Source organism: Mus pahari, chromosome 20, assembly GCF_900095145.1.
Source record: "Mus pahari chromosome 20, PAHARI_EIJ_v1.1, whole genome shotgun sequence".
NCBI lineage: Eukaryota > Metazoa > Chordata > Mammalia > Rodentia > Muridae > Mus > Mus pahari.
In genome coordinates, this window is record NC_034609.1 from 12,119,831 (window position 1) to 12,144,733 (window position 24,903).

The following is a 24,903-nucleotide window of genomic DNA, read 5'->3' on the forward strand; positions in this document are numbered from 1 at the left end:
TTAGCTAGAGATGAATTGATGTTGTTATTACTTATGAACGGGGGTGGGGGGGAGAACATCAATTCATCTCTGAGTCTGAGTCTCGACCAAAACAGAGGCCTCACAGTCAGACTCTTGCTTGTTGTGGAGACCAACCCTGTTGCTGGGGGCCAAGAGAGATCCCTTCATGTAATAGTGGTTTTCCAAGAGAGGTGTTCAATGCAGGGCAGACTGGGGAGGAGGAAGTTCCAGGAGCTCAGGATTTGGAGTTGCCAAGAGCAGCCTCCTGGCGTCTGGACAATGGTGGGAGGGGCTGAAACAGGTGGATAATCCAGGCAGGGGTGCACCCAGGAAGGGCAAGAGGAGCCCAGCCACACTGCCCTATAGAAGAAGAACAGGACTGCCCTGAATTCCATTCTTGCTAGCTGCATCCCCATGCAGGCTGGAGGGGCCATAGAGGGGCTGGGGAGATTGTCATCAAGAACATGTGAGCAGTAGGAGTTCAAATCCTGCCTCTGGCACTTGGCAGCTAAGGCCTGGGTAGCCAACCTCACCAACCTGTGCTCATGTCCTTTGTGAAGAGGACTGATGGAGGGGGCGCTCAGATGACAAGTGACCAGCACACGATGGCATAAGAGCCACCCCCTATGCTCTATGCCCCCCACATACACCTCTAGAGCCCCATATTCTCCAGAACTAGCCGCAGTGTCCTGGCCATCCAAGGCTCAGGGGGGCAGAGCTGAGCAGCAAGACCAGTGTCCATGCTCTGGATCTCTGAGAGGTGCCCGGCCGTGCCTGTTCAAAAGATAAAGGGGGTGCCCAAGCCTCCAGAGAGAGGCCTCTGGTTCCCCAATTTCCAACACTGCTCACACTTCTCTCTCTTTGGGTATGCTTCCCTCAGCCAGGTGTCTCTAGGCAGGTCCCATGGGCTCACTGGCCTTCACCAGGCCCACCCACAACACTCATGGGCAAGAGAACATCCTCTGAGGGATGTCCCTTCATTCTCTCCAGCCCTCTCCCTCTCCTCTTCAGCCAGACTCTGGGTGCCTATCCTGAGAGAAAACACCCTCAACAAACACACCCACACTCCAGCAAGCGCCTGTGGCAGGTGCTTTCCACATCCTGCTTCCCTATCAATGGCTCCCGCAGCAACCCTCCAGGGAGAGCTACCCTTGAGACCTACGTGATATGTCCTCCATCTGGAAACACAACATAGATGTGGCAGGGATTTCTGGCCCCGGCTGTCTCACACCCAAGGCCACGCAGGCTGAAACCGCCTCAGGTGCTCACCAACTTAAAACCAAGGCCTTGGTGGAGTCAGCGGTAGCCCACACTTCCTCTGCCCCGATCGCAGCAATACGTGATAAGCTTGTGGCTCTCCTGGGTATATAAGTCTCAAAAGGTGGGATCCACTCCTGGCGCTCAGGCACCTCCAAATATAAGGGGTGCTCCAGACAAATTAGACAACTGCATCAAATGATTGGTAATAATCAAATCAAACTACCACGCCATGTCAAGGGCCTTCCCCATACCATAAGCTATCTTGACGCTACCTGTGATGCAGAGGTCGTGGCAAGTATATTCAAACCCCAACCAATGCCTGGTTCTATCTAAATCTCAGGCATATCTGATACCACTAACATCTGTGTTGAGAATCCAGAGCTGTGAAGTGAATCGCTCAATAGCAAAGATACCAGTTATCACACAAAGCAAGCAATGTTGACCAGGTATTAACCACTATGCTGAGCACTTTCCCTGCATGTCCCTGGCCCCTCACAACAACTTTAGGAAGTCAGGATGTGGTCATTAGTCCCATAACACAGGTGAGCTCTTGACAAACCAGACCCAGAGAGGCAAAACATGTATCTATGTCGCACAGCTGGGAGAAAAAAACGTGATAACAGAGGCTCAAACTGAGGATGGGCAGGGCAGAGCAGATGTGCCTAACTCACAGGGGCAGTGCTGCCTCTCCGGGTTGCTATAAGACCTACCTCCAGGAAGCACACGCGCAGGAGTTTTACCTATATGATACCCACCGGTTCCCAAAGAGGACAGGTCGGGAATGATTGTTAGGCTACACTTACCCGGGGCACTGGCGACGTCTGGGCTCCTTTCCGGGGCCCACTGGTCTCTGGTGTAAGATCACGGTGGTCCACCTGCATGTGGCTCTCCAGGTCCTCAGCACTCTCAAACTTCACGTTACATTCAGGGCAGCGGAGGCCGGCACAGGGCCGGTCAGCAGGTTCGGGTGGGGCCAGGCCACCCACCTGTCCATTGGCACTCCGGGCCATGCAGCCGGCACACAGGCCATAGGGCAGCCCATTGACATCGAGCCTGACCAGGTCCTGCTTGCTACGGAACTCTTTGAGGCACAGGGCGCACTTGTAGAGCTTCTGCAGTCCCTGGCCATTGGGGGAGGAGGCAGCTGAGCTGCCAGCCAGCTTCTGCATGTGAAAGGTGCCGTGGATCTTGAGTTCCAGCGTCGAGGTGACAGTCTGCATACAGACCACACAGCGGAAGCCGGTGAGGGAGTTCCGCAAGTCGGGGTGCATCTGGCAATGCTCAATGAACTCCTCCTCACTCTGCAAGGGCATTTTGCAGATGCGACAGGTGCCCGTGTCCAGACTCTTGCTGTGGGTCACCTTGTGCTCGGTGAGAGTCAGCAGCGAGGGGAAGCGTTCGCCACAGATGGGACACATGTAGTGCTTGGCAGGGCCCCGGTGAGTCTGCAGGTGTTCCCGGAGCCCGTTCTCCGAGAAGAAAGTCCGAGAGCACACGTTACACTTGTGGCTGCCCTTTATGAATTCCGCCTTCTTACGTGAGCCATCGTCCTCGCCAGGTCGGATGTTGTGATCCCGGAGGCGGTGGTTCTGCAGCAACACCTCCATGGTGTAGGCAGCACCGCAGATGTCACAGCCGTACATGGGCTCCGACGCGTCCACGTCATCCTCACTGGCCTCGTGGCTGTTTGGCGCCTCAGGATTCTTGAGCAGCATGCCCTGCAGGTCAGCAGGCTCTGCCTTCTTGGTGGAGGTGGGGGGCACCCCGTTGGCCGTGCCGTTCTCCGCGGCCGTGTCGAACACGCAGTGTTTCTCCCGCAGGTGCTTCTCCAGCAGGGTGACGGCGTGGAAGGCCTTGCTGCAGAACCTGCAGTTGTACTTCTTGCTGTGGGTGGTGATGTGGCACTGCAGCTCCACCTCGGTGCTGAAGGTCTCGCCGCAGAAGATGCACTTGTGGGCCTTGGCCGGGTTGCCCAGGTGGCTGTGTTTGACGTGCACCTGTAGGTCGGCCTCCTTGCGGAAGTCCCAGTTGCAGGCGGTGCAGCGGTACATCTTCTTCTCGTTGCTGTGCTTCACGGCCAGGTGCACCTGGATGGACACCTTGGAGTCAAAGACCTCCTGGCACAGGGTGCAGTGGTATAGCACAAAGGTGTGCATGTCCAGCAAGTGCTTCTGCAGGTCGTCCACCGAGGAGAACTGCTTGTCACAGCTCTCGCACACGTAGTGGGTGGACGTGGTCATGTAATGCACCGTCAGATGCTGCAGGAGGGACTCCTGCGAGTCGAAGTCCTCTTTGCACTGGGGGCAAGCCTGCTTCCGAAGCAGCAGCTCCAGGTGCAGCTTCAGGTGGGTCTGGAAGCTCTCGAAGTTGGAGAACTTGAGGTCGCATTGATTGCAGGGGTACTCGCCATTAGAGATGGAGTTGGCGCTCCCCGACAGGCGCTGTCGTTTCGGGGAAGACACCTCGACGTCGGAGGAGACAGGACTCTGCTCTGCCTTGGACTTCTTGCTGTGTGCCAGTGGGATGTTCTTGTGGTTCTCTTTGATGTGCTTCGTGAGCTTCAGGATGGAGCCAAAGATAGGGGAGTTGGTACAATAAGGGCAGGAGTAGACCTCCATGAAGGACTGTGTGGGCTGGACAACAGGGGACTCCAGCTTGGTGCTCCCCACACTGCAGTGCGCCTGTTGGATGTGCTCTGTGAGGGAGGACTCGGTGAGGAAGCCCATGGAGCACTGGTTGCAGAAGAAAGCATTATTCCCATCAGGGGGGTTGGCGTTGGGGCCACAATGCGAGACTCGAATGTGCTCCTGCAGGCTGTTGATGTCAGCAAACATCTCGGGGCAGTAGTTGCAGTGGAAGGCGGAGATGTTGCCAAATTGCATGACGGGGTAGGCGTGGCTCTTGTGCAGCTTGCGCACGTGCTCATTGAGGTTGTAGAGCGTGGGCATGGAGTCGAGGCAGATCTGACACGTGTGACTCTGCTGAGGTTTATCCGCATGGATGGTCTTCAGATGAATCTCTAGCACAGCCAGGCTGGTAAAGTCCCGCTTAGAACAATAGGGGCAGCTGTAGACGACCTTGGGCCAGCTCTGCCCATCATCCCGCATCTTCTTCTGCCCCCTCAGCGGCTTCAAAGTGGAGTCTGGCGTGGACCCGCGCTCCACAGAGGCGCTGGAGTCAGGTGTAGCACTGCTCATGGAAGCCACACTGCCCAGCACAGGGTCAGGGCTGACGCTGTGGTTACTGGAGTCGGGCTGCCGGTGGCTGTCCAGGTGGCAGTACACACCCTCCACAGAGGAGAACTGCTCAGGGCACATAGGGCACTTGTGTTTCTGGTTGGCGTGGGCTTGGTGGATGTGGGCAAGCAGTGTGCTCTCATCAACAAAGACCTCCGGGCAGTGGATACACTGTAGGTCCGCCTTCTCTGAGAGCTGTGGGTGGAGGGTGAGCACGTGCTTCTCCAGCTCCTCTGTCTGGCTAAAGGTGTCCTCGCAGTAGTCGCACATGAAGTCGTCCTTCTTGGCTTCCTTCTCCGACTTGGCCAGGTGTTCCTTGTTCTTCTTGTGGGCCTGCATGTGGCTCTGCAGGGAGCTGGTGGAGGAGAAGCCGCGCTTGCACACGCTGCACTTGAACGGCTTGCTGGAGCTGTGGGTTTTCAGGTGGATCTTGAGGTGGTCACTGCGGGAGAAAGCCGCCTCGCACTCGTGGCAGTGGTACTTCTTGTCGCCCGTGTGCAGCTTGACGTGCCGGTCTCGGCTCCTCTTGTGTTTGAAGAGGCGACTGCAGAAGGTACATTTGAACGGCAGCTTGTCGCTGTGGATCTGCTCGTGCCTCTTCAAGTAGCTCAGGCGGATGAAGGACTTGTCGCAGAACTGGCAAGGGTAGGGCAGGCCGGTGCCGCCTTCCTCCTCACCGAGGCCGAGGTCACAGCCATCTCCGATCATCTGCGTGGGTGACGCAACATCCTTGCTGGAGGGAGATGAAGCCACCCAGGAGAGCTGTGGGTCGTCATCACCATCTGCAGGGGAAGGCAGAGCAGAGATTAGAGGCGATTCCCAGGGCCGCTGGGAAGCAAGGACAGAGCCAGCTTCTCCTCGGCTCTCGCTGAGGCTGTCTGTACAGCTGGCCAACTGCTGCAGGGGAGGAGTAACCGGAAGTAAGTGGACACACAGACCTTCCCATCCACAGAGGACACACGGCAGAGGGGTGGCAGAGCACCCAAGGGAAATGTCCTTTTTCGCAGTGACACCTGCCTCAACCTGACTGGATGTAGTACACCCTCATCAGAGGCACAGCTCTCAGCCACTTCCCTTGGGGGTGGGGGTGGGGGCAGCCTGTACAAAGTCACCGGAAATGACCACACAGACCATCAGTCCCACAAGCCAAAAGGAATCCAAGTCCCCTAATTCCAACCACATCTGGGAGTCAACTTCCATCAACCCTCAGCCCCTAGCCCCCCATTCCCCAGCCGACAGCCTTAAGGGAAATCCTATTGGTCCTTGGGGCACAGGCAAAATTTAGCAAGAACAGAAAATACCCTTTATTTTAACAGCCCCACCATATTCATGGATGGGGTACTGATGAAGTGGGAAACTGCTATTTCTGGTAATAGACGATACACAAGGGGTGTAAAATTGCAGGGCTCCAAACATCAGACTCCAGTATGCAAATGAAGCAAGTTGCAGGCGGAAAGGAAGACCTGAGGTGCCCAGCCAGCGTCCCCAAGGACTTTCCCTCTTTGTTTCCAACCCTGGCTTCACCCTACTCACCCAGGAGCCCAGGTGGTAGCCATAAGAATGGACTGGGCAGCCAGGGCCACCAGGGCCACCAAAAGCCAGAGCCCACGACTAGCAGGCACTCTCTCCATGTAAGGGACTCTATGCTCTCCAGAGACTTGCGGGACTTCTCTGGCCCTTCTAACCTCTGAGGGAAGCTAAACAAACCCTCGGGGTTGGCCATTTCTGGGAAAACAAAAGTACTCAGGACACAGCAAGTAAAGCCAGGGAAGTCCGCAAAGCACAGCAGGGGCTGGACAGAGCGGGAAGGCGTTCGGAGGCTCAAGTTTCTCATCGAGTGGATTTAAAACTTAATAATGAATGAAACAGACCGCAGGCTGCTGCGGGCAGGGGAGAGACAAACAAAAGCCCAGATTCGGCTGCGCTGACCTTGTCTTGTGACCCCAAGGAAAGAGACTAGGGCCCCTGGCCACACTGCCAGTCTCTAGCCAGCCAGCTGAGTCCTCAGGAAAAAAAAAAAAAAAAAATCTCACACAAGTTGTTCCCCACCCACAGGAAGAGAAAAGGACAGAGAGCCACACACCCAGCATATGCTCACACAATTACACACACACACACACACACACACACACACACACTCTAGTTCACGGGCAGACTTACCTTTGCTGTGTTACGTGTGTGTATGCCATATCAGAGATACACAACAATCACATTATAAATGCCGTACACTTATGTCTAAACACATACCTTAGACACACACACGCACACACACACACTACACCGTCACAGACTCAGGGTTCCCCCTGGAAGTCTCTCTGTAGTTTCACTGTGGTTCCTGCCCACCACAAGAGCTTATTTCAAGGATAAGAAGACCTGGCTAGAGAGTCCCTCATAACTAGCGCTGGACAGGCCCCCAGTGCCCACCCCCAACCCCTGCCTCCAAAACATGAAGTGTTACCCCAGCTGGCACAAGGGTCCAGCTCCGCCTGATGGAGAGTGCTCTCCAAAGCTCCTGCTCCTCTGTGGCTTCCGGCAGCCTCCTCAGCTCTAAAGCCCAGCACCCTTAGGAACGCCCTCCTGGAGTGAGGGCACCTTCTCTCCTGGGGGCCTCACATTACAGGCCCTTTGGCCGGGAAGGACGCAGCCGCTACCAGCTTCCTAGATTAGGCGCAGCGGGAGGTGCCTTATCCCTTGCCTATTAATTCCCAGCCTTTGCCAGCTGGGCTCTGAGGGGCACAGACAAAGGGACCCAAGGGAAGAGGTGGATGGAGCTAGGACTTGCTTGGCCTCTGTCCACTGGCCAGGCTCAACTAGCTTTAGGTTATTTTGATATCGTAGCTCAGAAACACTCAAGCTACCACAAATCTTCAGAAATGCTCAAACGCCCGTGTGCTGGGCCCTTACAAAGCGCTTTCCTCGTCATCTCAGGGGAGGTGAGAGCCAGGGCAATTCTGCTTTACATATGGAGAAACTGAGGTGGATCCCAGAAACGGAATCCTGACAAAATATGAACTGTCAGTGCCCGGGCTGACAGCAGGACCCTTCACTTTCCCAGGCCGGCTTCCTTGAGTGGCAGGCAACTGAGCGGACATTGCCGCAGGTAAGGAGGAGAGGCCACACGTGCAAAGCTGACATGACACATTCTCCTTCTAGTCCTCCCTCAAGAGATAAGCAGGAATCACTCAGGGTATAGATTTCAGCGAGAGGCCAACGCCGAGAAAAGCCCCCTAAATGGCCGATGGGTGGAGAAAATGAACAACCAGGAAGGTAAAACCAGGAAGGTGCTATTCCCCTGGGACAAGCCTGAGCCATCGTGTTTACTGAAGTCCTTGGTTCCTAAAACCTTCATGCCAACCAATGGCCCCGGCCTTCCAAGCTCCTCCAACTCAACCAATCCATGGGTGATCTTCCCAGCCTCTGAGACTCACTAAGTTTATCTAGAAAAGAAGATCCACTGTGAGAGGCACATGGGTAAATTAATATGAAACCCACTAGAGTTCTGCTGGCATGGATCCGCTCAGGACTGCCTGGGGTGGAAAGCGGACACAGTGGGCAAGCAAAGTCTGCTGAGAAAATGAGCGTGGACTTAGCCCTACCTACAAAGGACCACACGGTTCCATGGGCTACCTACAGAGGTGCTGAACTGTATTCTGAAGAAAGTGTGTGTTACAGAGTGCAAATTATACTTCTATAGAGCCGCTAAACAAAAGCAGTATTTTGCCAATAATAATAATTAATTCTAATTAGTAGCACTAGCACTAATTTTAGCAGCTGCATTTATCACTCACGTCCCGCATGCCAGCACTCTACATGTCTGTTAGCTCAGTGAATCTTCTAGTCGTCACAACATCCGTATCTGGCGGTCGCCAGGAGCACCCCATGTTTGGGATGGAGATTCCGGGACTCAGACCTGAGGAACCTGTTCACCACACAAAGCTGGATGCTCCACAAGGTTGGTCCCTGCATCTCCTGATCTTGCAGTATCCCATCCTAGGCTGACACAAGCCTAGGCCAACACCACCTCCACAAAGGGAATCAAGATCTGCCCAGTTGTGCCAAGGTACTGAAAGTTCAACGTGGGGCTGGCGGCTTGGCTTTATTTTCGGCAAACAAGTTTCAAAACTAAAGGGAGGTGTATTATTCTCTACCAATAAACCAAGCAACTGCTGAGACTGCAATCATCTGAATTTAAATGAAAATAAGGCTCCTTAAAGTGAAAAGGCTCAATCAAGGAAAAGGGGCATGTTGACATACGAAGTCCCAAACTGGCCACCCTGCTTACAGCCTGTTATTCAAAAATCACTTGGCCCCAGAGCCTCCCCTCCCACCTGCTCCAAGTACATTTTGCACTGGGGGCATCTAGCCAAGGGTACCGGAAGAAAACCAGAGAGATAAGCAGGGGCCAAGGCTCCACTGGATCCACAGAGGCATCGGCAGCGGAAGGGGAGACTCCAGCTCCCCACAGTAAGAAACACCCCTCAAACATTGTTAGCACTTTCCATGCACGAGTGTGACCTCCCATGCACGAGTGTGACCACCCCTGAGTAAGCATAACTACCCATAGGCAGCAGGAGCACACATCCTCTGGCAGGAGTGCAGAAAGGGAAGGGGGGAGAGTGGAAACAGCCGAAGGGGTTCACAAGGTCCCTTTCCATGTGAACATTCCAGGGTTCAGCAACAAACAGGTTCAAGGAAAGGCGCAATTGCCCAGTTATCTAAACATCTACAAGTGAGGGTTTTCTGGGTACCAAGCATGCATCGTTCTAGGACTTTCCATGCATTAATGTAGTCTCCAACAGTCCACTGAGCTATGTGTATTAGTACTTCACTTCCATTTACAGAAGATGAAAAGGAAGCACAGAAAGTCTGCCTTGCCCGGTGCAACCCAGCTGCCAGGCAAGAGAGCCAGAAAACAAACCCACTTAATCCTGTTCAATTGGTGGCTTCAGCCACAATGCTGAGATGAGAGATAGAGTGACAAATGCCAGCCCTTCAGCTGCTCCCTCCTTTAGAATAAGCACAGTCAAAGAACTATGACAAAATGAGGAGAAAAATTACTTTTAAAATGGAGATTAAATTCATTTTAAAATGACTAAGCCGGCCAAGGCCGGGAAGGGAGATTTCTAGGGGACTTCTACTGTATGCTGGAAGACACACACACACACACACACACACACACACACACACACACACAGCATAAAAGAGGAGGAAATTTTGATGGAAGTTCAATCAAGTACAAAATAATTAACTGGACTTTTGAATATATCTGCAATATAAGCAAGTGGATCCCAAGCAGGATATGACCAAAGCAGCTGCAACAGGCCAAGGCTGCAACAAATGTACCTGACAGTGGCAGGTCGCATGGACCAGCCACCCAGGAGGGCAGGGGGCAAGGTTCATAGCTCCTCCCGTCAGAGAACGTCAGGGAGCGGCTATAGATGTGCTAGGACCTAGGAGACAGGGTAGCCCAGGCCTAGGACCCACAAGAGTAAGCCAAAAGTAAAGATTCTGCCAGAAAACGTGACTCTCCATCCCCGAGATAAAGAGATAGCCCTGAACGGAATTTTAGGTGTGTGTCGGGGGGTGGGGTGGGGTGGGGTGGGAACCATGCTTCAGAAATAAGAGGAATACAGCTGAATCCTAGGAAGCTCTGGGTCGCTAGGGTACTGCTGGGCTGAGAAGTTCCATCCATGTGATTAAAAAATGAAGTCAATTGGAGATGGACAAAGGAGTGTGGGAATGGAGTGGTCTCAGGACACTGCACAATTGGACCAAAAGGTCTTCTTCCCGCGTTCCTCCTCTAAGAAAGGTAGTACCCACACTCACGGAGCTACAAGGCAGGGTCCCCCCCCCACCCCAAATCCTGCTGTCAGTGCAAAGACAAAAGGACATGAAAAAAATCTTGTGCAGTTGCACTGAGGTCCCAGCCGGGTCCGCTCCAAACTCAGCTGCTGGGAGGGAGCCGCCCTCAGCACACACACGAAGCTACCTGGATGCTCAGGAGAGCACAGCTGTCGGCACTTCCCAAAGCAAGCAAGACCTACATGCCTGAGCTGGAAGGCACACATAAACTGCTTCCCTCGGAGGTGACTGCCTCAGGACTGAAATAAGTGGTTTTCCAGACAAAAAAGGAGGTAGCGCCGCACGGGGCATCTGGGCATGTTCGTGCCTTCCTTCCAGGCCACGGGAGCACATGAACCTGGGCGTCACTGGCCCTGATGCTCAGAGGTTGGAGTAGCTGGTGCCTGAACTGACAACACCCCTGTACCGTGGGGGGCGGGGGGGGGGACACTGGGCCAGCTGAAGCCCTTTCCTGGAATAGCTTCCATCAATCAGCAATGCAAGGTCCCCAAAAGCCCAAAGCTCCGGACATACAACCTTAGGTGTTTTGTGGCTTTCCTGGGTGTCTTAGTCAGGGTTTCGATTCCTGCACAAACATCATGACCAAGAAGCAAGTTGGGGAGGAAAGGGTTTATTCAGCTTACACTTTCCACATTGCTGGTCATCACCAAAGGAAGTCAGGACTGGAACTGGAGCAGGTCAGGAACTTGGAGCCAGGAGCTGATGCAGAGGCCATGGAGGGGTGTTACTTACTGGCTTGCTTCCCCTGGCTTGTTCAGCTTGCTTTCTTATAGAACCCAAGACTACCAGCCCAGGGATGGCACCACCCACAATGGGTCCTCCCATCCTTGATCGCTAGTTGAGAAAATACCTTATGGCTGGATCTCATGGAGGCATTTCCTCACCTGAAGCTCCTTTCTCTGTGATAACCCCAGCTTGTGTCAAGTTGACAATAATTAGCCAGTACACCGGGTAAACTCAAAAAAAAAAAAAAAAAAAAAATCGTCTAGACCAAAGAAAAATGTCATCGAGTCCAAGTTGGCTTATAAATGACTGCACTGGGCTGCTTTCTGGAGCACACGTGACTAATGACATCTGTTGACTGTCCCTAGGATTATGCACAGTTAGGACAGGAAGGAATAGAGACTGGAGTCTCTAGGAAGGGTCTTGTGATATCCCACTCCAAGAAGAAATGTTAACAGCTCCTTTTCCATGGACCTAATGTCACCTATCTTGCTCTGTTTCTTCACCATGACTCAAGTCAAGGTCTTCCGTGTGTCATTACAGTCATTTTTGCTCCACTTCATGGTGTCCATGGTCATGTTAAATCTGAAGGAGGCAGCTATGACATCTTAGGCAGATGGAACCATCCAAGTCATGACCGGAACCTGGGCAATGGTGGTGGGTGAAGAACACTAGACTAGGGGCTGCTGTCAAACACCCATGAAAGCAGCAAAGTCGGCTGCCTACAGAAACTGAATGGAACCAAACTGGGACATGGTGTTAGGCAAAAGCAAACGCCCCAGACTATTGATATCTGAACTCCTAGAACATACAGCGGTGAGACTTCCACAGCACGTGTAACCTGGCGTGCTGACTACCTTAACATACAGAGATGATTCAGGATGATCTGGGTGAGGCCTCTGGAGTCACTGGGTCTTTGTGGAAAGGGGAAGCAGAAGTAGAGCCAGAAGCTGTACGAGCCTATCCATTGTTGCTGGGGTTGAAGACACACAAGTGATGAATGTGGTGACTCTATGAATGGCAACAGTTCTCTGCCATCACCTTGACCTTTGCCCTTCCTGTCTGTCAGACTCCTGACCACCAGAACCATGGGTGACTTTGTATTGTTTTAAGTTACAGTGTACATGAAGATTTGTTACAGTGGCAATGAGAAACAGTACAGATCTGGGGGGCAGCAGTGGGGTAGGGGGCAGCAGTGGGGTGCCCCAAGAGCAAACACATGGTGGTAGGAAAGTCACTCAGGAGCTGGACAACGGTCAGGAGAGTGAAAAAAAAAAATCTTTATAAAGGGGCAGGTAGCTGTATGCAGGTTAACTGAAATACTGATATTGATGACCCCTGGTGCAGACTTGGGAAGAAGAAAGTAGTATTTTCCTGGAAACTAAAATCACCTTTGACCAAAGCCTAACACAGCGTGAGCCAGGGGCTGGCATCCTAGAGCTTCTTATACATGAGGCTCTGTGCTCTCAGAAACTGAAGGAGAAGGATGCCGGCTACACAGAGACGGGGGAGTGTCCCACCTCTTTCTGGGAGGAAGAGCCTCCGATGGGAAAACATGGGATTTATCTCGATTTCCGAGCAGAATGTGGGAGGTGTTTCCTGGTTTCTTCTCGAAGCTTACAGTAAGAAAGGAAAGAGAGAGACCAAAGGCAGAACTGTTCAAAAGGAACCAGGAAGCATCCTTGGGAAATTCTCTTGTTGTAAAAGGACCATGTGACCCTTGTTTTAGGAAAGCGATATTCCAGCGGAATGGTCAAGGGTGTGGCTGTGCGTTTTTTTTTTTGCTAGCATCTCAAGACAATCAAGAGGTTAGTGTTGACTCACACGGGACACTTTTAAGAGATGAAGGGTGTGATTCTTAGAGTTCCGCTGTACAAAACAGTGTCTGGGAGATCTAGGAGCACTGTCCTCAAGCCATCGCAACAGAACCCGAAGGCAGAGACAGAATTCTCTAGAAGTTGCTACAGAAGGAGCCTCCCATCTAAAAGAGCAATTCCCCATGAAGTACACAGGATAGCCACAAGGGTCTTGAAATTTTTATACCAGCAGAAACACTGCCAGGTTAGCCCACCAGGGAAGGAGAATACAGGATGAAAGGCATCCACCACACACCCAGGGTCCTACAAGCGGGACCCACGAGGGCAGAACTGCTCAGCTGAAAACATGTGCTACCTTTTGTAGATGGAAAGAATGACTCAGAGGGTGGAAGCTTAAATCCAGAGGGCAGAGCCATGAGCTATCAAGTATGAGATCACTACTGGACCAGGCTCAGACCTGGCACCTTAGACTCATACGTAAGGATTCCCTCTCTTGCTGTTTTCTTAGCTCTCTTAAAAGACAGACCCAGATAATCATGTCTCTAAAAGCCTCGACAGCTCTTACCGTACAATCAGTTGTTAAAAGTCTGCTCTGATTACAGGACAGTCCAACAGTAGGTATCTCTGCTCTGTGTTCCCTCCCAGTCTGGGTGTATTTTCCATTCAGGACATTTTGTTGAGCCTGCTTTATATTCTAGGTTTCTTGGGTGTAGAAGGTACCTAGCACCCTTGGGTTTCTCTAGTGATATCTACCCAATCTCTATTTATCTGTTATTATCTGTTGACATTCTAAAACAACTTGTGGCTGATTAAAAATAAATATTCCAAAAGGAAGAGAAAGGAGAGAAAAGGAAAAGAAAAGATGCCTTCCGTGTCAGAGGTTATGATTTCATTTCCCTAAACCCATAGATTGGGGTATCTTGTACAGAAGCCTTACTCTCAGGATGCCCACCCCAGGAAAGAAATTCGCACAGCTAAGAGGTCATCTGAGCAACCCACAAGGCTACCGTGGCCAACTTGGTCCCCTTGACATCGTGAGTTAGAATTATGTTTTCGGCAAAGAAAGCTGCAACTACAACTTGCCCATCCCTTCCCGGGGGAGTTCAGAGTTTTTCTGGATATGGTGTCATCATTGTCCCCAATGGGGCTGCTGCAAGGAAAGGCAGGGACCATTCTCGAGCCTCGGGGTGAGAGTCTCTTGGGGTGGAGATGGGCACGCAGAGGTCAGCAGCCTTTGAAATCTGGGGAAAGCGCTCTCATCATCAGAGGATGGGAGTCTCACCTCTGCCTCACCACACAGGTACACCTGAGCACACAGCCCCGAGACCCTTCGGTCCCTCAACAGAATGATGGCCACTGCCAGGCACTCCCTTTTCCTGCCATCTCTGGGGTTGCCAGAACATCATAAAACACCAAATAGGTGCCATCAAGGGCAGCTTAAAAGAAGCAGAACTTGAATAAGGTTCATTCCAAAGAGTCAAGCTTAAAGAAACAAAAACATTTAATCCCAGCCCTTGGAAGACGGAGACAGATGGACCTCTGCAAGCTCAAGGTCGCTCTGGTCTATATTGGAAATTTGGGATAGCCAAGACTACTCCCTGAGACCTGTCTCAAAAAATAAAATAAAATAAAATAAAGAAACAAAAGACAACTGTAGGGAGAGAGCAGAGCTCTGTACTAACACAGGCTTGCCCTGGACCAAGAAGTGCCATGGCTCATAAGCTGTGTGATCCTGGGCAAGCTATTACACCTCTCTAATGCTCTGTAGGATGGAATAATAAAATCACTGCCTTACAGAGCGGTTCACGTATTTGTGTTTCAAAGTTTGGCGAAAGAAAAACCATTGGAGAATGCTCAGTGGTTAGAGCACTTGCTGCTCTTGTGAAGGGCCTGGGTTTGGTTTCCAGTACCCACATGGGGGTGGCTCACAACCATCTGTAACTCCCGTTCTAGGAGTTCCTATACCCTCTTCTGGCCTCCTTGGTTACCTTACACGCATGTAGTATTCATACATACATATAAGCAAGACAATCATGGAAAATAAAAGAAAGAAAAGGAGGCCGAGGCTGGGGTAGCTTAGGCAGCTAGTGCCCATCTGAAACGCACCATGGAGTGACAGCAACACCATCCAAGGCAATGCCATCTAGTGGTGGTGCATTTGCTTCTGCGGGCATTCTGTAAGGAGCTCAATGGCTGCCAAGCTTCTCGTCATCCCAGGAGAAAACCCGCTTCCCACCTAGCCACTGTCCCTCTTCATATTCATAGGTGGTTGTGGATGAAAGACTCAAGAGAGGTACACTAACGCTAAGGTGACTTTGGGCCAGCTGAAGCAGTAGAAATGGCATTCTGAGCAGGAAGACCACAGGTCACCTTAGCCCCTCCCACCAGGTGTTCTGCGGGTCACACAGTTATTGGGCATTTTGGGAGGATCAATGCATTTACAAATCATCACTTCTCAATGATTTTCAAAAGTCCACCTTCACTCCTGGCCATCCCTGGAGGAGGCTGGAAAACCCTAGAGGCACGCCCATGGTACAGAGGAGTCACGTCTTCCCTTCTGAGCAAGGACACTTGCTTCCTGGCATGCAGGAACCCAAGAAGTTCCCCACTTTGGTTCTGTGGCCGAGACCCAGAAAGCATTTGTATTTCCCATCAGATGACCAGCCATAGCAACTGGGATGACCCCACTCTGGATCCACCGAATCCCATTCATGCCGCCTTATTCAAGTTCATTACCCTGACATAGTTCTACGGATAAAACTCAGTTTTCTCCTCCGTACAATGGGGCGTTAACAGCCTTAATTACAGCTACTCTACAGATAAATTGAGTGTTTGTGAAATGTTTCCCATGATCAGTGCTCTGTAAGGGGTACAAGAACCACTGTTGAGGGATGCCAATTCACCATAAGACGACCATGTAGCGGAGAGGAAGCTTTGGCAGCTTCAATGGCCGAGAGACATTGAGGGAGATTATTTCCCTGAGTCATGATGGCTAGCTAGCCGAGAGGAACTGAGGTGAGGACCACGAGGACCTACAGGGGCTGGTTTTCAAGGCAAAAGAAATGACATCTGTAGAAGTGAGAGAGAGCCCTGATGTTGCAAGCCCAGGATATCATCTGAGAGGGACTTTTGAGACCACCCAGCCCAACACACTCATGACTGACGGCAAAGTCAAGGCCCCAGCAGCCCTGCATTGGCTTGTCCACCATCCACCCTGTATGGCAAACCAGGAGCTACCATTCCCAAGACCCCCAGACTCATAGAGCAAGGCAGAAGTCAGCAGTGTCTGTGTCTTGAAAGGTCCGACCTGGCAGAACACACTGGCTGCACCAGTCCTTAGACAACTTTACTTAGCACTGATATTGTAATCACAATCTCATTTCCATAGTATTGCAGAAATTAAATAGACAAGGAAAAAGCAACAGTACTTGTCACTTCACTTCAGAGGTGGCCTTGGTCAAACTTGTTAAAGAGGAGACTCTCTCAATCTACCCTGCCAGCGAGGGAGATGGCTCCCCCAGAGACTGAGCACTCAAGAGTCCAGGGCTCCTTGCAAACCCTCACTGCTCTGCTTGCTTGCACAAGGAGCCAGCACCCTGTTAGGTCATTGCCATGAGCTTCAAGAAGCTGTGCACAGGGTGCCCTGCTGACTATAGAAAAAAAACAGCGTGCTTTCAGCTTGAATCACTGTTTTTCTTCGCTCCCTTCGGAGATCGGCAGAGCCCACATTCGGCCACATTCATGGACCTGGGACTGTAGACAGCTGCGCTCTAATTACATGTAAAGTGTACCAAAACATCCCTTTTATCACAGACTGGAAATCTGTTAGCATCTGTCTCTCCTTTGTTTCTTCCACAAGATACAAGCTTGTTTCTACATTTTTCTCACCTGTAGCGGTGATTAAAATTCATTATAAATGAAAGGAGTGAACAGAGAAACAAGTTCCTCTGTGTACCGTTCTAAACTCAAATTAGAAACAGCTGTTTGCTAATTCATGCAGCGATGTTTTGTCGTGCTCTGTGAATCAATAATAACTCACCCTATTGCTGCAGAAAATTTTTGGATAATCCATATATTTAACGCGGCATTGGGTTCTCCAGACACAGAAGCTCTTAGCAAAGCAGGCAGGCAGGAGGGGACTTAAACTGACACTCTGGAGACAGCTCCCATACCCCCATCCCAGATAAGCTCAAATTCAGAGCCACCTGGCGTCTCTCCCCAGAAGGAACCTCCAAAAGGGTCTCACTCTCTCATGTCTCTAGAGTCACAGAAAGAAAGAGGGAAGGAAGGAAGGAAGGAAGGAAGGAAGGGAGGGAGGGAGGGAGGGAGGGAGGGAGGGAGGGAGGGAGGGAAGGAAGGAAGGAAGGAAGGAAGGAAGGAAGGAAGGAAGGAAGGAAGGAAAGGAAAGGAAAGGGAAGGGAAGGGAAGGGAAGGAGAGGAGAGAGGGAGGAAGGGAGAGAAAGAGAGGGGAGAGGGAGGGAAGACGAGGAGGAGGAGGGAAGAAAGGAAAGAAAGAAGGGAGGAAAATTCAACTCTGATTAAACATCAGCCACATACTTTCTCCAGTCGCTGGAAGGAAGAGTGGAAGTAAAAGTCTAACTGGTACCCAGAACAATTTCAAGCAGTTAAGTATAGGTGAAGCTTTCCATGAGAAAACAGTCCTCCAGTTGAGATTAGACATGCTCGCACGGCATTCTACCCATGCTTAAGTCCAAGCAACAGAAGTCAGAAACACCGTCCAGAAACCCACAGAAGCTGTGGGAGGCATGTGGGTGAGCCTTGCACCAGCTCCTTGGACAAGTATACAGCAGGCAGAACTGTGCCCCCTGAGGTGATGGAGGGGGCAGATGTTCTTTGTCCTCTTTAGAGAAGGGGGTGGCTATGTCTCGGGAGGCCTCTGCTGCTCTGTCTTGGCTAACACAAGCTGTCCTCCGAGACACTGCCTCCAGGAAGCCCTCTCCAATGGCATCTGCCCTCTATTGGTGTCTCCCCTCTTAGCCTCAATAAACTGCTTGTCTGTATAAGGATGCTGTGTCCCTTGCACACTTTTGAGTTTGGAGCATGGTTATACTGATCCCTTTCTGACTAGCATAGTGCTATGTAAACCTTCACTGCCACCCTGGGCAATGACCACTTTCCCTAGGGACCCAGTTTACAGCTTAGAAATGAGGGACGCAGAAAGGGCCACGACCCGAGTTCCCTGGCACTTGACAGAAATGACCTCCACGTAGAAAACCTTAGCTGAGACTGCTTCAGTTGTACAGCTCCTGTGTCTGGGGGATGCTGCCCACTAAGGATGCCCTCTACTGGTCATGCAACCCAACCTGCTGCTCAGAGCCCAGTTCTGCCACTGCCCCAGCATCCCAAAGATTCCCTGTGTGAATCTATCAGGCTGCAGTTCCTCACTTCCCATTCACTTGGATCTTCAGAGGGTAGAGCAGTCCAGTGTCCCTGGGGCTCTGCAGAGCCTTGACCGTGCTGAGTTTCAACTGGAAAGCTGGACAGAACTTTCCCTAGGGAAGTCCACGTTACCAGACAGTGCCAGCCACAGACAGGATCATGCAAGCATGGAAAGGCATTTTGAGAGGCAGGACGTTCTTAAATTGGGATATGAAGACCTGGTAGATTCGTCATAGACTTTCTATAAAACATGGAGATGATGTGATGGCCTGCGATGACAGGAGAGGGTATCAAGATGCTCTTAGTCACACTGATACAGACTTAGCGATGGCTCTTCAGCTCCCTTTGCAATCTTGGGGAAAGGCCAAAAGCAGTATTACTCCATTTGACTTCCTCTCATGGAAGAAGACTGGACCCAGACTGAGCATTCGAGACGACTCCAGGTTGCTATGATACGATCATGAGAGCTCTTTGATTTTGCTTTCATTTACTTTGTTTCGAGGCAAGGTCTCACTGTGTAGCTCTGGCTGTCTTGGAACTCACTATGTTGACCAGGCTGACCTCAAATTCACAAATCCGCCTGCCTCTTCCTCCTGAGACCTAAAGGCAGGTGGGCACCACTATGCCCAGATGTTTTTTGTTTTTTTTTTTTTTGTTTTGTTTTCATTTACTTTCAAGTTCCCCATCAGTTTTAGAGCCAATGGTGCTGGTTCCCACTTGCAGAATGAAGTCGGCGAATTTGTCAAAGTGTGAAAAGTGGGTAGCCCTGAAGGAAAGTACCACTTGAGCCACAGCACCAATACCAGGGTACAAAGGTTGCCAGTCTCTCAGAAGAGGTGAGAATATGCCCAGAGAGAATGAAGAAGATGGATGGCCTCAGGAGAAAACGAGAGTGAAGCTGGTGAAGACAAATTGCTCCTAAGTAGCAAGCGGTCCATCAATCTGCCACAGGAGGAAGCTCGGAGGATGCAGAAGGCTTGACACCTTGAACATTAAGCGTTGAAGCCCAAAAATACGGCTCACAGTACTGGGGAGCCATCACGGCATCAGAACCAACTGGCCACGAGTGGGCCCCAAGGGCTTCCAGTGCTGACCAACACATGCCGAGAAGGACTCACCAGGCTGGGAGCAGACCCCACTTCCAGGAGCTCTAACTACCGGGGTCTGGCGTCAGGTAGTACGAGGATTTTGTTGGCCCACGGACCGTGTGCAGATCCCTGCACAGCAGAAGCACCCACACTGAGGATCTCTAAGACACCCAGGAAGGAGACACACAATCCCTCAGTGAGCTCCCTCCTAGAGCCAGCATTTCCTCCAGTCTTAGACTGAACCACCATGACCCCAGCCTGTAGACAAAATGACCCAAAAGACACATCTCAGACTGCAGAAAGATGTGCTTTCTCAGAAGGAGTGTGGCAGCTGCACAGGTCCAGACCAGTATGTTCACCCTGAGTCTACCTGGCCTTTCCAGCAGAAGATATAAACCTGAAGCCACAAATATCACATTGGGGTGCAAGGTGGCCCTAGGTCTCTCCATTATCACCCAAGGCGAGCCTCCAACTCTCAAAGACACAGCCTCTGTCCACCTGCCTAGCTGGAGACGAGAAGCAACGACATTCTATTTACTTGGATTGGTTTGGGGTTGTGTTTTCTCCCTATACAGACTCTCACAATATAGCCATGACTGACCTGGAACTCTGTATGTAGACAAAGTTGCCCTTGAAATCAAAGAGAGCCACCTGCCTCAGACTCCTGGGTGCTAGGATTAAAGATGTGCCACTATGCTCAGCTAGGCCTTGAATGTCTGATGTCCCTGTCTCTACCTCTCAATTGCTAGGACTACAGACCCCTATAAATAAGAGCCTGTGACCCCCAGCCTGCACCTGTATAGAATGAAACACCTTCTCTGGGAACAGCTCCTTCTCAAGAGAGCGGTCACGTCCCCAGGCCCATTTTACCCTACAATGCCTGCAGCTGAGGGTTTCCAGACTCTGTGGAGCCAACAAGCTCCACAACTGTTCATACCACAACTGTTGTCATACCACAACTGTTCCTCAGCCCAGGTGAACCCCAACCCTACCCCACCTGTCAGCCAATGACATACATTGAGGAAGCCTGGGTCCTGGGCCCTAAAAGAGAACAGAAGTAATACCAGAGCGTGTGGCCTTCACAGGTCAGCTCCTTCAGGGAGCACACACATAAAGAGGTGACTATCAAGGGCCTGGGTCCTCTGAAGGGAGGGAAAACTATGCTACCAGCCTGCCACCCCCACAGGACTCCATCCTAGCAGACCTCCACTACAGACTGCTGAAGGGCTCTCTGAGCTTACCGGAGGTGCCAGAGGGAAGTCACAGGCATAGTGAGGTGACGACACAGGCTCAGGTCCCTACAGCACTACACTCCTAGAGGAAGCCAGGCAGTGGCCATTGTCAGCCCTACACTGTCCTCCTCAGGTCAGGCCATCCTCAGAACGCAGCATATTGTACCCCTGCCTGTGCCTCTCCCACAGCTAGTCCAGCATTCTCTGAGCACCACAGGTATGGGGAAACACGGACCACAGGCTCCTGGCTCTTCTACAAAACATAGCTGGCTTATGTCACTTCCTTGCCAGAGATGTAGACAGATGTGATTGGCAGAGAGCAGCTCTCAGCTCTCTACGGCCAGTGTGGACCCACTTCCCAGGAGCATGTTGAAGACAAAGTCCAACGGATCACCATCACAGCCAGTGACCGCTTCAACCGGATCTGCTGTGACACTGAACAGTCTGAGAGTCAGGATATGATGTCCCAACCCCAAGCCCTGTGCAGCTCTCTCCCGTCTCAAAAGTCAGGGGAGTTAATACCCACAACGAGATCTTTAACTGGAAGGACCCAAAGAGCTGGAAGTCACCCAGAGAGACATTCATAGGCATGCTGCCTAGAATGAAGGTTCAGCAAAATGGAGCCTGATGATTTCCAACTGCCCCCCAAACAGGCTTGCCCCTCCCCTTGCCTCAGGCTCCAGGTTCAGACAGCCTATCCAAAGTTTGTGCCTGAGGTGGCATGGTGTGTGTTGGGAACCGGGGAGTGGAGAGCCATCAATTCTTGTGGTGTCTGCTCCCACTTAGGTTTGCATGTTGAGTCACACTAAGGGGCCATCTACGGGATCTGTGCCCTAGTACTACAGATCAGCTTAGTCCTTTAAATTGCCACAGTAGTGACAGTATTACCTACCTAAGGCCAGTCCTAAATCATGACATGGATAAGATCGATGTGTTAGTCTCATAATGCCAATTAAAATAAATGCATTGTGGCAAAAAAGAAAAGAAAAGAAAACAAAAGAAAAGAAAAGAAAAGAAAAGAAAAGAAAAGAAACAAAAAAAAACGTGTTGCCCAAAATTGGGGCATATATTATTACAAGTGGCCTGTGGGTAAACCCTGGAAGGTCTTCTGATCCAGCCCTGGAACTGTCCCCTTCCCCTCTCCAAGCCACAAGTGTCACACAGCCAGTGGCATGCCTGGATTGTCACCAGAATCTCAGCAAAGCACTCCTGTCAGAAGCAGGAAAGAGAGGAGGTGGGCTAGGCTCTGCATGGAAGGGGCGGGGAAGAAGAGAAACGGGGGGAGCCTGGGTTTCTGGGATGCTCTGGTGCCAGCCCACGGCTGCTCTGTGGGCCCCGTTCAGCTTTTGTGCTCAGCAGAGAAACATTCCATTTCCTCTATATTTTCATGTTGCAGCCTCCAGAAAATCTGCCACCATGTGCTTCACTGCTGAGCTGTAGAGCTTCCAAGACGGAGGGATTGAAGGCTGCCCTGCCCTGCCCATATCAGCGCCACCGCTAAGCATGCACCATGCGTCAAACATTAGAATGTTTAGTCTTATGTGTTCTGCTAGCTCCAAGGCACTAAGACTGTATCCTCCTTTCACTAGACACATTTTACAGATGAGAAAACTGAGGCTGAAAGTAGGCTATACCTACTGTAAAAATGAGGCTCCTGAGGTTGGGTCGGGACAACCTTGCTCAGTCCAGAGGTCAGCAAGGTGTGGAGGATCCAGCTGCCTGCCCACATGAAATTGTGATGTCACTGGATCTGCAAGGCTGTCACTCACCACCCAGACACTATCGGGTAGCCACAGTGCCTGCGGCAGAGCAGCCCCTAGGCATCGCTGAGTGCAGCACTATCACACCTTTGCATGGAGTCTCCTGTAGGTAACAGTGCAGGCTAGAGCTGTATGAACCTCAACAACACTGCAACCACAGTGCTTCTCCTAGACGGAATCTCCCAATGGGCTATGAGGAGTCTCACAGGTGCTCTGCATTTAGAGCTACCTTCAGACAGCCTTGATAAGACAGGGTTTCCTGACTCCTGGGTCCTCACAGGTAAAACACTCTGGTGGTCTTATGGATGGATGGATGGATGGATGGATGGATGGATGGATGGATGGATGGATAGACAGATGAATGGATGCAGGCATTAATGACAGAGCCTCAGCCCACAAGAAACAGTTGTTAACTAATGGATGTTTGTATGGATGGATAGATGGATGATTGGATGGATGGATGGATGGATGGATGGATGGATGGATGGATTATGGATGCATGGATGGATGAGGCATTATAGTCTGTGGCTTGATCCAAAAAAAGGCATCTCATATTAGTGGAATGAATAACTGTATGCAAGAATGAGAAAATGAACAAATGATGGATAAATAATATTTACCAGAGAGAAGAAGCAAGGAGCGAGCTAGCCAAGACGGACCCCGAAAGGTAGAGGCTGAAGGGTTTTAACCTTGACTACTCAGACTGCCTGGGCCCAAGGGGTCTGCCAAGTGTGGAGCTCCCACATTTAAGGCAGAATGCAATTAGAGCTGTCTTCTGTGTGACCTGCATTTGCCTTTTTTTATTTAAAAAGGGCAGGGGTAAGGGGGTGGGAGTAATAAGGGAGGGGCGGGGGGCGGAGATGGTGGAGAAGGGACAAGTCCACTGCTGGCCAAAGCCTTCAACCCCTAGAGGGATATCATTAAAACAAAGGAGACACAAGGCAGGGAGGGGCCCCTATTTGCTCAGACCAGACCAGAGCATAACGGCCTTAATTAGATAATAAGCTGAGATTCCCTCCTCTTAAAGAGACAGACACGGCAGTAAGATTCAGAGGTGGGGGTACACATTTTTTTTCTGGTAAAGTCACTGAAATGGTTGTCTCTGTGTAGCTCACACACTGGAGGCTCACGGTATGTGAGGGTGAATGTGTACACGCCACAGACATGTTTCATGTGGCCCCCGGGAAAATCTTGAGTTACTAACTTGTATCTCCAAACAAGTGAGCCCTCTACAGGAGCATGGTGAAGCAAACTCTGGCACATGTGTCTTCCTGGGAAAGAGCTGGTCTGGTGCGAGTGTTTACCCCTAGCCATCTAGGACTTCCATCTCCCTGCCTGATGGACGGCCACTAGATTGAGGACTTCCTGTTCATCTTGGAGGCTCTCTTCGTCCATTCATCCCTTCACATTGCCAGTCACTCTCCAAATATCCACAGAGTGCCAACCTTGTGCCACACTCTGTCCCCAGGTAGAAGGCTCCTATGGGAACTGCATCTGGGCATGGAGGCAGAGCCAGAAAGCCTAGATTCAAACCTCAGCTCCACTACTGGCCAGCTGTGTGGACTAGGATACATTGCAGAACCACTCTACAACTCACCAAGATGAAGATGGGTGGAGAAAAAGCTTCCTCTCCCTCTGGCTACAATAAACAAGTTAAACAGCCTGGCCCAGCACCTGGCACTGGGAAACACTTGACACACCTATGATAGGTCGATGCTTCCATATCAGGGGGGTAGTCTGCGTGGAGACTGCCTGGAAGACCCCAAGTGCACAGCAAGAAAGTACGGCAAACCATGCCCCCGCTCCCAGTTCAGTCTCCCCACGAGCATCCTCAGTTATCACCTCTTAATTCTCACCCCGCCCCAGTGACAACACGGGGAAAGAGAAAGCCAAGCCCACTATCTGGTCACTGAGCCCCGACACAAAACCTGAGCATAGGGCATGCAATTCTCTGCCCAATTAAACCTCTTCAGCCACGAGGTTTGGTCTCTTTCAGTGACAGAGAATCCATTCCACTTTGAACCCTCTTAACATTCAAGAAGAAAATACCATGATCCCTAAAAGAAAAATTGTGATACCAGTTAGGGACAGGAATAATAGATGCTGTGATGCCAATTATCCTTTAAGAATGGGGGGGGGGACCACACACACAATGAGTCACCTGTTGCCTGGAGGCCATCTTTAAAGTGACACTGCAATTTACATTAGTCTATTCCTTCAACAACTATTAATCAGTGCCTCCCCCACCAGCCTCTTCAAGGCTCAGGGGACAGGGTGTGATCACCACCATGTCCTGGCCCTCAGCATACTTTCAGCATAACAAGAGAGGATGTGGATTTCCAGCTGAATAGAGCCAGGAGTCATCAGGTGGTGCCATGAACTCGGGAGAAGCAGGAGACGGGTGGAGGAGGTCCCACGCCACACAAGTGACAAGGTGACATGACAGCTGAGCAGACAGAGACAACAATCAGGGCAGGATCTGAGGAGGAGCATTCCAGACAGGGGACTAGACGTATCCTCTTGCC

General features: G+C 51.2%; 1 protein-coding gene across 3 annotated transcripts in view; it reads right to left on the minus strand.

Annotated features, from left to right (window-relative positions):
- Znf423 (zinc finger protein 423) overlaps positions 1-24,903 on the minus strand; it is a 301,081-nt gene that overhangs the window by 118,559 nt on the left and 157,619 nt on the right. For all 3 annotated transcript variants that reach the window (XM_021220031.1, XM_029532533.1, XM_029532534.1), the window contains one exon: positions 2,064-5,278. In XM_021220031.1, the coding sequence (XP_021075690.1) occupies positions 2,064-5,278 (3,215 nt within the window). The remainder of the gene's footprint in view (positions 1-2,063; positions 5,279-24,903) is intronic.